A 13,467-nucleotide genomic window follows, 5' to 3' on the forward strand; every position below is an offset into this window, starting at 1 on the left:
TCATACGTCGGAGGCTGACGGGTGACCTTATAGAGATTTATACAATCATGAGGTGCACTGATAGAGTGAATAGCCAAGGTATTTTTCCCAGGCTGGGGGAATCCAAAACTGGAGGGCATAGATTAAAGTGAGAGGAGAAAGATTTAAAAGAACTTGAGGAGTAATTTTTTCATGTAGAGGGTGGTATGTGTATGGAACGAGCTGCTGGAGGAAGTGGTGGAGGCGCGAACAATTACAATATTTAAAAAGCATCTGGAGGAATAAGAAGGGTTTAGAGGGATATGGGCTAAATGCTGGCAAATGGGATTAGGTCAAAAAAAAATTTGCATTACACCATTACTATTCCTCCATGCAGTTTAAGATAATAGCCCAGATCATTTGCTCTCCAGATATTTGGAGACCGGATGACAGATTCATATTGGGACGCCTTGGAATTCTTGTTTATACGATAATTGCCTAGGACATTTAAACTTTGATGGCAATGACCTTGCATTTTCTGGAAGTGCCTCCAGCACTGAGATTGATATTGATTTGGAGACTTTGGAGAATTCCAACTTACTGACCAGGATAGTTATGCAAGAAATGGTAGAGAAATCGAAACCTGCTATAACTTCAAAACTGATCCCCAATCATTCACATTGATCAACAACATCCCCCCCAATCGCTTGCACCCTACCTGCCACCTAACCTGTCACCCACTTACTAGCCACCTATGCCCCTCACACATCTGCACTAGATATTTCTCTACCATGTATGTGCCACTCCACCTTCTCACCCACATACCTGTCATCCTAACCCATTACTGCACTTCCCACTTATCTACCTGACACTCCAGTCCCTTACCCACCTAATTTACACACATTCCTTCTGTCAGTAGCTTGTCAAAGAGGTTTTGGATCCTCTAAACTGTGCACCTATTTATTAGAATATAGCAGTTATTGCTATAAAAAGGGGAACAACTTCTATTAAGATCCACTTTGATGCTGCTGTGCAGTTTGCTGCACTGTATCCATTGGGATGTATTCTGCTTAGAACGTTGGGCCTTAACATTATTGTACAGAGATAAAAAGGTAACATTTTGTCCGATCTGGATCAAAAGTAGGAATTCCAATCTGTAGTGATTAGAATCAGGGCCTGGTAGGTCTCATTGACCATGAGATCCTTGATTGGGGTTGTTAACCCAGGCCAATCAGGGAGCCCTGGTTGACAGATAGAAACTGGAGACTCCGAAGATCTCCTCAGTTTAGGGACAGGCTTAAGCTGGCTGGTGAAACCTGGTGTACTATGCACATGTAAATAACGGGTGACTTGATGACAGGATCATGGCCTCTGTGCAGTTATTTCACAATCCACATCTGAAGATTTAGGCCAATATTTTTAATGATGTAGTACTTTCAATGTATTCTATAACAAGGACTCTGAATATGTCTATTTGAACAATTTCTCCAGATAGAATAGCTGAACAGCTACATTCATTGAATAGGCCAGGTTAAGTATTTTGTATTTAAATACCACATTCAGGTTTCACAACCCAATTTATCTGAGCAATACCATTGGAAGTGAGCTTTTAAAGTTTTAAAGAGGTTTGTGTGAAATCTGGTAAGCTAAAATGTTAAAATAAATTCTGTTTCTGCTTGCTTTGCTTGGACACATTATAAATCAAAAGTAACCTAGATGTCATTGCCATTGAAAATATTCTCAAGTCTGTAGAAAGCTAAGATTGACCCATGAGAGCAATGTATTATATAGGATGTAAACTATTTAGATTAATAAGGACAGAAAAATCTTCAAATCTTGCAATTATATCATGCTCGTTGTTAAATTTTCTCCATACAAGCAATACAATAGCTTGTGTTTGTGGAGCACCATTAATGCAATAACAAGTCATAAAGCACTTCAAAGAGTTATCAAATAACATTTGACACTGGGTTATGTAAGAATTAGGACACATGGTTCAAAGAGATGGATTTAAGAAGCATCTTATTGGAGGAAAGGGCCGTCGCGAGATGGAAAGATTTGGACAGTAAACACCAGAACTGAGGACTTAAACAACTGAAGGCACAATTGCCAATGGTGGAGGAATTAAAATTTCACAAGAGGTCAGAATTGGAGCAAAGAAGGCAGTATAATCTTTTAGAGATAAGGGGCTGTCAGATCCAAAAGAGGGAACTGACCCTGAACTGATGGGTGGAGTGACGAGTGGGTAACGCCTGAGGCTGCAGAATAATCCACATTGAAATGCCCTGAAAGATGAAGGCAAGTTTTTTTCAGCAAGCTGGTGACAGGCAGTCAGGCTCCTTTTTCAATCACTGTGGGAGTTGGATGAATCATAATCTGGAGACAGTTCTCTAACTGCAGGTCGGCTATTTCTATTGTGGGGGCCTGTCCTTGGACCATGTAGTAGCCACAGTGGATTGCCTCCTCCCTTGGAGCCAGCTGAAATGATGCAAGGATTTTTCTCGCTGCCACGCCATGCAGTATCATGCCTTCCTGATACACAGGAAAAATACTGGCCAGTTGGGAAATTGCCCTTGAGTGTCTCTTACTGATGACAATGTTGATTAGAAATGGGAAAGTAGTGGGCTCCTTTCATGCGATTTTTTCCCTGCCATTTGACCAGCCACCCGTAGTGAGGCCATGGAGGCATTTGAAAACTAGATTGAGAGCTTTAAAATTAAAACATTAGTCATATATTGAGCCAGTGGAGGTAAGCAAGTATATGGTGATGGTAAAATGAGACTTCATCAAATCTAGAATATAAGTATATATGAGTTTTGGATGAATGATGAAATGTGTCCTTGAGAATTTGAAAATTGTTAACTGGAATTGGTTAGACTAGAACCAATTAATGCTTAAGATGTTCTGATCCTGAAAACATTCCCAGAACAATATTGATACAACTGTGACAGGAGGAATGCACTAATAATTAAAGGTCAGGACTCTGCTCGTCACACCATTATTGTAAATGTTCAATTACCAAAATATCCAATTGTCTTTCATACTACTATGTAGAATAAATGAAGTGCCTTTACTTCAATTAATTCAATTCAATTAATTAATATTTAATTAACTCAAAATAATCTGTTTATAATGAACAAAATTTGTTCCTAAGGAAAATGACAAGCATTGGTTAAAACCTAAACTATGACCTGGAATTAAAACTATATCCCCTTAATCCCTTAATAGAAAGACAAGCTGCTTCACACTCAGTTTTGGGGAGAAAAGAATCAAAGACTAGTGTTTTAAACTTAAATAAGAACAGATATGAGGGCATAAAGTCAGAGCTGGCTAAAGTGAGCTTGAAAATTAAGTTGGTTCATAGATATCCAGTGGCAGGCATATGCAGAAAAGATGCATCTAAGTGAGAAAAAAGTGAGAAGGACACATCATCTATGGATAACTAAGGAAGTTAAAGATTGAATCAAGTTGAAAGCAAAGGTATATGATTCTGCAACAATGAATGGGAAATCAGAAGTTTGAATAGAATATATAAAAAAGCAGTGAATTACAAAATGATGAATAAGGGAGGGGGAAATAAAGTACAAAGGAAAGATGGCTAGTAGCATAGAAAACAGACAGTAAGAGTTTCAAATGCATTTAAAGAGAAATAGAGTAAGTAAAGTTTGTTTTATAGAAAATGAGTCTGAGGAAGTAACTGTGGAAAATAGGCAATGGCAGATTAATTGAAAGAAATTTTGCATTTGTCTTCACTACATAAGATACAAATAACATCGCAAAAATTGGTGCGAGTCAGGAGATTAAAGGGAGGGAGAGCATAAAACAAATACATTCACCAGGGAAAGGGTACTAAAGTGATTATTAGGTCTAAAAGCTGAGAAGTCCCCAAATTCTGATGAATTACATCTAAAGGTCTTAAGAGTGACATCTGAAATAGGAGGGGCATTAGTTTGCCTAGTTTTTGGAAATGTCAAATCAGATTGGCAAATAGGAAATTTTAGTCCTCTACTCAAGAAGGTGGGTGAAAGAAATCAGGAAATTACTGGCCAATCATCTTAATATTATTCATTCAGTAAAAGCTGGAATTTTCTATTAAGAGGTTTTAGCAGGGCCCTTAGAAAATTTCAATGCAACAGGCAAAGCCTTTGTTGTTTTGTGAAAGTGAAATCATGTTTGACTAATTTACTGGAGATTTTTGGGAAAGCAACAAATAACGTGGATAAAGAGGAGCCTGTGAAAGTGATGTGCTTAGACTTTAAGAAGGCATTTGACATGGTTACATATCAAAGGTTACTGTGAAAAATAGGAGCCCATAATAGAGGGGTTAACATAACAGTGTGGCAGGAGCATGGTTAACGATCAGTAAACAGAGAGTAAGAAAATGGTCCTTTACAGGTTGCCAGTGCGTCATTGGTGGACTACTATAGGGATCAAAGCCAGGGCCTCAACTAATTACAATTTATATTAATGATTTTGAAGGACAAACGAAGTATATCATTGCTGAAATTTCTGATGACACAAAGATTGACAGGAATGTAAATTGTAGAGCGGACATAAGGCTATAAATAGGTTAAGTGAGTGGTCAAAACATTGGCAGATGGGTGTATAATGTAGGAAAATGTGAACTTGCCCACTTCAGTAGAAAGTAAAGCAGCATGCTATTTAAATAAAGAATGATTGCAGAACTCTGAAGTACAGAGGAATCTGAATACCCTGTGCATGAATCTCATGAAGTTAGTATGCAGGTACAGCAAGTGATTAGGTGGCACATGAAATGTTCTCATCTATTACAAGGGGAACAGAATATAAAAGTGGGGATGCCTTGCTAGAGTTATGTAGGGCGTCTGTGAGACAAAATCTAATGGACTGTATACACTTTTTGTCTTCTAATTTACGAAAGGACATAGATGTGTTAGAAGCAGTACAGAGAAGATTCACTTGGCAGATACTGGGAATGGGAGGAGGGGCCTTATCTTATGCAGAAAGATTGAACAGATTGGGCTTGTATCTGTTGAAGTTTAGAAGAATAAGTGTGAACATAGTGAGATATGCAAGTTCCTGATCAGGGTTGACAAGGGACACAGTACCTAATATAAGGGATCATCTATTTCAGATGGATATGAGCAGATTTTATTTTTGCAGAGTGTCATGAATCTTTGAAATACTGTTCCCTAGATGTAAATGGAGGCAGAGTCATTGAGAAGGCAATGGCCTAGTGGTATTAATGCTTGACTATTAATTCAGAGACCCAGGTAACATTCAAATCCTACTATGGTAGATGCTGGAATTAGTAACCAAATCTGAAATTAAGAGTCTGATGATGACCATGAAACCATTGTTGATTATCATAAAAAAGCTATCTAGTTCACCAATGTCCCTTTAGGGAAGGAAGCTGCTCTCATTACCTGATCTGGCCTGTGTGACTCCAAACATACAGTAATGCGATTGACTCTTCACTATGTTCTAGGCAATAAGGAATAAGCAATATATTAACCAGAGACACCCATATACTGTGAATGAGTTTAAAAAAAACAAAAACTCTCTTTGTGAACTATGGGTGTTTCCCTTAAGATTAAAATACAAGTTCCAAGAATTTCTGACAAACTTTGCGCCCTCATTATTTACCTTGCTGCGTCACAAAACAATCTAAGGTGAACAAAATTCCATTAGTGGTGCAGAAAAAATTGTTAATTCTAAAGCTAGATCTCAAACAAATTTAAAAGAAATCAACATGGCTACAAAAATACTTAAAAATTAAATATGTTCAGACACACAGAAAACACACATTGCTGGCTCGAACCAAAAGCCCAAACTTACAATAACTGTTGTCAAAAAAAAACATATATATAAATATCACAGTTTACATTACATTGTCCCCTGATTCATTCTTATCACTTTTGTAACTGTTTGACTGTCTTATTTTATTAATTAAATAGATCACTGCCAAGATAAGGTGACAGCAATGAGCAAGTTATGCGTATGCTTAGAGTATGTAGTGTCACCTCCTATTAATAAGCTATTGTCCCAGATGTCCAAATGATCTGTATAAGAATATCAAATAACTACAAGATTTCAAAACTCCCTACAGAGCCTAATTTTAAAATATTTGTATGATACGCCCATAAATGACATGCCTGTTACATACTTTGTTAAAAAACTTTAACAAATTTTAAAAGTTTTAAAAGCTTTCTACCTCAAAATATTGTCATATGTTAGCCTAAGTTCACATTACCTTGTTCGACAATACCGTAATCTTTACTTTTGATGTGGCCAGTATTTCCTTCCGAAACTGTTTAACAGCCAGCCACAATTAAACAATACATTATTGACAGTTCCTCTCTCAAACAACATTCTATGAGCACAGAGATACTTTCTTAAGCAATTTGTTCAGAGTTGTTGTTACACACCTCCGAAACAGGTGGGACTTGAACCTAAGCTCAGAGGTGGTGACACTACCACTGCATCACAACATTCCTCCTAATTATATTTCGGTGCAAGGCAGATTTATATTTAATACCTGTTGGACAAAGTGGTTTCCACTATTTTCATCTCTATTGTATTCTCCTGTGCATTTGTTTCAAGAATTAAAACACTCAGTGAGTTTGAATTAAATTTTATGTAATTATTTATGATAAAATAATATTATTTCAATTCAGGTTCTGTTTGAATGAATTATGAATTTAACTTTTTTTAAAACATTGTGTCATTATAAAACGACATGAAGTCTGCAAATATACACACAGTTTATATTTCTCAAGCTGAGAGGTGTCATTCTGAAGAATTGAACATATTCTATTTTTGACAGCTGGGCTGGATTTTCCTGTTTGAGGCAGGAGCCATTAGGCAGGGTCAAACTAAGCTCACCTTTTCATTCCTATTTCCAACCTTCTGAGTCATGAAATTTTCATGGGATCAGGTCTTAATGACTCTTTAGACAGACTGCTACACAATTAGTGGCTGGGTGTGGGGCGAAAAAAGGAAGCCAATCTGCAGGGAAGTATGCCAGATTCTGGCCAAATTGGCAGCTGAGAAGATCTTTACCTTCAAAGTGGCCAGGGCAAATGTAGAGCTGGGACCTGAGGTAGGATCACAAAATATCCGTTATTAAAATTCCATTGCTGCTTTTTCTGTTGAAACTTGCAGTTATTTTACAAAATAAAATTGTTTCTGCCGTACACTGCCACATATTTATGCCAGGCTGAAGCACATCAGTTTCATTGAGCTCCTTAAAGCTACTTGATCTCAAGAAAATCTCAGGATGTCAGGAGAGGCAGCTCTTAACAGCTCCCTAATGACCTTACCAATGCCAATTAACAAGGTAGATAACTTTAATTGCTCCCCATCCCACACTGAATGTTAGCAAAGTTGGGAATAGGTTTGGCAAACTGGTGTGTTGGCCATCAGTGCCATTTTGTTTGTCATTCTGTCTCTATTGTGTTCATTTCAGGACAGAAATATCCAATCTTTTCTGTCAGCACTGAACACTCATAATATTGTTGTTTATTGGTCTGGAAAGATCTGAAAGGGCTACCACTTGATTGAATGCAATAAGCATTAATGACTGTGACGATGTCATGAGGACTTAGTGAGAAATTTTGTGGGAGACAGACCTAAATCTAGATCCTTGCAACAGTCTTTGTAGCAATGTAGAGCCTATTCATATAACCTGTAAATAGTTTCAGAAATGCAATACACCACATCTTGTTTACAATGCTTTTTTCATGAGATTGGAAGGTGGCTACCCTCCAACATACTAGACCACGTTTAGAAGTTATGCTTTGTGAAATAACTCCACGACAGTCAATATTCCATCACCAGTCACTCTTTAGAGATAGTAGGAACTGCAGATGCTGGAGAATCCGAGACAACAAGGTGCAGGGCTTTTCCGAGACAACAAGGTGCAGGACTCTTTACTTAGGTTAGTAGGTTAACTCCTCCAACCAGGGAACTCATACTCTGTGAGATCTACCTCGATGGCCTCACTGCAATCACTACTCTTTACACTACACAATACACATATCATAGAAAGAGATGGCAATAGCATCCAATCAAATACCCCCTAAATAAGGCACTCCCAAATAAATTCTTGTGTGCATAATTGTCGAATAAAGTCTCCCTGCTCTCAATGGATCCATGCCAAAGCCTGTTAACCTGTCTTAGCCTGAGTTCACATTAGCTAGTGCAACAATACCTTAACCCTTACTTTTGAGGTGGCCAGTCTTTCCTTCCAGAAACTGTTTAACAGCCAGTCACAATTAAACAATATATTCTGGCCAATTAAACAATATATTCTGGCTTTGAGTTCTCATCTTGGTAGTCCCTAAAACCAATGAAACAATATTTTAAAAACATCTGAAGCAAAAGCTACAAGTTTGAATAGTGAGTGTTATCAAAAATTAGCCAAAAATAATGAAAAATACTAGATTTTATGGACTTTCTTTCAACTAGCAGTGCTGTCATATGAGCACTATTACTGAATTTTGAATTTGGTGGTGTAAGAAATGGTTAAAAGGTACTTCATTGAGGACCTCTAAGAAAGAGGGCCTTCAGCCCATCACATCTGCACAGTCAAAGACAACCACTTAACTAGTCTAATCACATTTTTCTGCACTTGACCTATGGCCTTGTTTACCTCAAAGTGTACATCAGATAGTCCAGTTGGTTGCACAACTGGTTTGTGTTGTAGAGTGATGCCAGAAGCATGGGTTAAATTCTCACATTGGCTGAGGTTACTGTGAAGGGCTCTCCTTCTCAACCTTTCCTCTTCTTTAAAGTGTGTTGACTGTCAGGCTAAACCACCACCACCCTCTAATAAGAGGGCAGCCCTGTGGAGGTTGGGATTATGGTGACTTTACTTATATAGGTGTTTTATGTCCATTACTCAGGTGGAAGTCGACCATTTATTCCATGAAAGACAATTTGAAATTCAGAGAAAAATTTGTACATGTTTATCATCCAACATACCAATGTGCACCCATTTAGCTATAAACAGCCCTTCACTCATAATAGAGATTGGTGATTGAGGTGAGGGTTTGAGGTGGTGTGTTTCTTTCCCTGTTCTTTTTTTCTTATTTGTTACCTATTTACTTATTTTGTCTTAAATGTGCAAATCAGTGAAACATTATCATCTGAATCAAAGTTGTGACAATTGTTCAATCTACATTCAAGCAAATGTCAATGCAAGACAAATTGCTGCGAAGGTAATGGCATTCTTGTGCACTCTGCATTTTCATACATGAACAATACTCAAGCTCCATTAGACTTGATGGTATGGGAGGAAGTGTGTCCATCCATGACAAGTACATCATTTTCTAATTTTTGCTGGTTCTCTGGAGATGGAATTTTTGACATGTTCTGAAAATATCACAATCATAATTTAGCCTGTTAACTGGCACAATGTATATGCTTGCACAATAAATATTAGTTTGGTGGCAAAACATTTGATGTCTGGATTGTTTCACACTTCTGTATCCAACCTGTCCATAGAGTCCGCAAGTGTGTGTCTCTAGTTCTTTAGTTAGAGATTGCTAAACATCAAATTATTATCCTTTACTTCTAAAATGTTGCAGTGATTTTTTGATGGTGATCAAGATTTCCACTGATTTCACCTTTCCTATTCCATTCAACACTCTTGCTGATTGTGTTCTGATAAACAGTGATATCCATAAAAGTAACCCACACATCTCTTTAATGTGATGAAGATAAATTGTACATTTGGTGTTTTCTTTTCCTGTGCAAAAGGAAAGCTTAACATCAATTTTATTGCAAAGTGCCAAGCGTATTGCAAAGGCATAAATGTCAAGACTGGCTGACTGGTACTGGCTGCAAATGTACTATGAAGCAATAGTTGGACAGTGCTCGGATTCATTTCACCTCCAGATATGCTTGAGCACTATTCTAATAAAGAGCATGACATTCACTTCCAAGTCCAACAAAAAGTGTTATGTCATCAAGGATCTATCTTGCAGACTTGCACCATCTTTCATAAAGGAACTGGAGTAGATGTCCTGTGTTGTCACTCTAAGTTAGAGATTTTGTCCACTTTTTTTGATCAGGAAGTATATCCTGGTGATTTGCATTCCTTCAGCTGACCACAATCCCCTTGCACCACTCTTCACTTCAATGGTCTTGTATCTGTCTGGAATAATGTAGATCACTCTTGATCTATCCATCTTTATTTGTCTCAAAACAACTCTCCAAATGTTAATTATGGCTTCATGACTTAAATCAATGCATTCCATATCCATGTTGTACCACATGAGATCCAGGGATGGGGTCAGATGACTGAGGAGGATTTAAGGTGATTTAGATATGTTGAGCGAATAGGCAAAGATGTGGCAGATGCATTCTCCGTGGCTAAATGTGAAGCGGGTTCCATGAGAATTTAGAAGGATGAGACAAGATCTGATTGAAACACATATTTAATACTAATAGGGCTGGACTGATTAGAACGAGGGAGGATATTTTGGCTGGTTGGACAATCTAGAACCGGGGTCACAGTCTGGGATATGAGGTAGGCATTTTAGGACTGAGATGAGGAAACATTTCTCCTCTCAAAGTGTAGTGAACCTGTGGAATTCTCCAGCCCAGCAAGTTGTGGAGGCCAAGCCACTGAATATTTTCAAGAAAAAAGTAGATAATCTTTTAGATTTTAAAGGCATGAAGGGATATCAGTAGAGAGCAGGAATATGGCATTAAGCTCAGAGGATCAGCCATGATAATACTGAATTGTGGACCAGGCACAAAGGGCATATTGTTGCTACCTGTTTCTACATCTATGTTTTAAGATTTGAAGCAGGTATCATACAGTGCTTAAGCAATATTTAAATTGAGTGATATCACAGAAAATATGGTTCGTTACCAAGATATTCAGATTTGACTGATGCTTCCAGCAAACCTCATATTCAAAATGGCCATTTTAAAATTACTGCATTTCGCTGAAATTTTAAAGTCTAGTAAAGAAAAGATAGACTGAAAAAGATTGTAACAATGAGCAATTGTGAACAAACCAATGACATTTACCAATTTTAACAAAGAGGTTGACTCATTTAAAATATCATCTGAATGGATCAATTAGATTATTTCATTGCAATAATTCTGTATTTTACTGAAATAATCCTCATTGTAATTAAAAACCTACTGACCTCTTCAATTAGATTTCTGCCATTTATCTCGCTCAGTTTGTACTTCCATCATATTTTTTACCTTGAAGATTGACAAAATCATTTTTTCCCTTAAGAATAATATGTATTTAATTAGAATAAAATTGCTCAAAATATCTGATTATTTTGAGTATTGTTAACTTTTGATCTGCAATGGGATATTTGATGCTTACAATTCAATAAAAAGGTCACTCAGCAGTTAATCATTCATCAATAGATTTATTGATTTTGATTATTTTTCAGATTGTATTAATACTTTTGCATTAATCTTGTTTTTTTTGTTTCTTATTCCTTTTTCACCTATTCATTTCTGTAGTGAGCATGCCCACTAGTGAAACTGAGTCTGTGAATCACGAGAATGTTGCTGGTGCAGAATTAGAAGATTTGAATTGCTGCACTAAGGTTGGGTAAGTCTACTATTTTAGCTACAAGTTCATCAAGGGCCAGGTAATCCAGCTCTAGCTCAAGTTAACACAATAATAAGTGACCCAGTTTTGGAACAAATTCAAAATTCTCCTTTATATTCTTGGTGGGAGTGTCAACCTGATGAATTTATAATGTAGTAGACTTTTTAAGGTATGAACTAAACATATCATAGTTTGAATTATACAAATTCCTTGTATTAACTGATATATCATGCAACAATTACCTTTCTGTTTAGCTTAAATTGAATGTTCTTTTTATTTAATCACTATTTTTCTTCCCCTCAATATTAAAACAATTCAACAATGATTACTGGGGGAAGGGCTATCGAGTTTTGACTCTTGATGCCCTGGGTATAAATGCAGGCCAGTCTGAAGAAATGAAACTTTTAATTAAATGTTAGTTCAGGGATACTTCTCCAAGGCATAAAATACCTTCATGTTTTACAAGATTAGAAACCTCTTTTATGGCTGAGATAAATGTTTTAAAAGACTTTTTACTACTGCAGCCCACCTTGTGAGTGTGAACATTTTGTTTAGCTGAAGCAGGAGAATTTTGAAGTAGATTAGACTTCTATTGGACTATATGTACGATAGACCTCAGCACTGTCATCAAAAATATAACACTCTCCAGCACTGGTCACACCCATATCTTGCTCACCTTGTAAATAAATATGTAAATTTACATTCTCATCTCCAGACAAGCATTTGCTTTTGAATAAAAATGTTAGTAATTGTTGAATTACCTCAATCAGTATTTCAGTTTAGGATGCAAGGTTGGAATATATTTTGAAGAAAGATTCAGATAAGTATTAGTATAAGAAATAAAAGAGGAAGTCTTCCTGTTTCTGAACCTGGGACTCTTAACTCATCCTATGAATGCAGGAGGTTTGAGTAATGAGGAGAACCTTGTCTTCAGCACTGAAACTTATCGACAGAAATTTCCCTGCCAACTTTGCTGCATTCGTCACGATCAAGTTATTCAGTATCTTCAGTTGCAGGATCAGAAAACTCAATTCACTAATACCAATTCGCAATTAATCAGATATTAAAATCATTTTACAGTGTGATGATTTGGTCTCTTTTTACTAAAAGGGCTCAATTTTAAATTGAATACGAGAACAAAACAAGAGGATGGTGGCTGCAGCAGGCAGGCTTGATCAGACTTAATTGCTGGACCTTATCAATAGGCTACATAACTAAAATGACTATGGGATCTATAGTAAGCAATGTCTAGCTGTTAAATTAAGGAAGAAAGTGTTCCTGATAGATTGTGCCTGGTGAGAGGTCCTGCTGATCCTCTCAGGCTTCAATATAAATGACAGATCGAATCCTGAGGACATCATCTGAACCTGATTTCCGTATTTAAAGAAGGTCACGATAGCTGTTGGCCAAACTAAATGTCTTTGGTTAGCCATTTTAATTAATCAATACAAAAATAAACAGATCAACGACAACTAAAATGGTTTAGAGAAGATATTTGATGTTTATTTGATAATTGCATAATGTGTAATTTCCAGTCTTCAGCATAAAAAAATGCCAACTTACCACAACACCATTAAATGAAACAATTTGATCCAGCTATAGTTTACTATATTTTGTTTCTTCATCTCTTTATATTAATTCTTTAAAAAGCTTCAGCAAGTTAGTTGAACATGATTTCCCCTTTTGAAATCCATGCTGACTCTTTTTAATGAACTCAGTATTATCCATGTGATTTCTAATTTGATCACTAATGATCTCCCACCACTGAAGTTAAACTAACTGATCTGTAGCTGGTCTTGTCTTTAAAAAATCTATTTGAATGGAGGCATGATATTTGCAATTTTCCATTCTTTTGGCACCTCTCCTGAGTCAGCGGGAAGATTATGGCCTATGCTCCTGCAATTTCGACTGTCATTTCCCTCAGTATTCTTGGAATCATC

The 13,467-nt window shown here is 36.8% G+C and overlaps 1 protein-coding gene across 1 annotated transcript in view; it reads left to right on the top strand.

The window, feature by feature from the left end:
- Positions 1 to 13,467, top strand: part of LOC109920177 (voltage-dependent L-type calcium channel subunit alpha-1C-like) — a 656,132-nt gene that overhangs the window by 289,218 nt on the left and 353,447 nt on the right. Inside the window, exon 10 of the mRNA XM_048607862.1 lies at positions 11,437 to 11,527. Coding sequence (XP_048463819.1) covers positions 11,437 to 11,527 — 91 coding nt within the window. The remainder of the gene's footprint in view (positions 1 to 11,436; positions 11,528 to 13,467) is intronic.

This window comes from Rhincodon typus, chromosome 18, assembly GCF_021869965.1.
Source record: "Rhincodon typus isolate 14 chromosome 18, sRhiTyp1.1, whole genome shotgun sequence".
Taxonomy (NCBI): Eukaryota; Metazoa; Chordata; class Chondrichthyes; order Orectolobiformes; family Rhincodontidae; genus Rhincodon; species Rhincodon typus.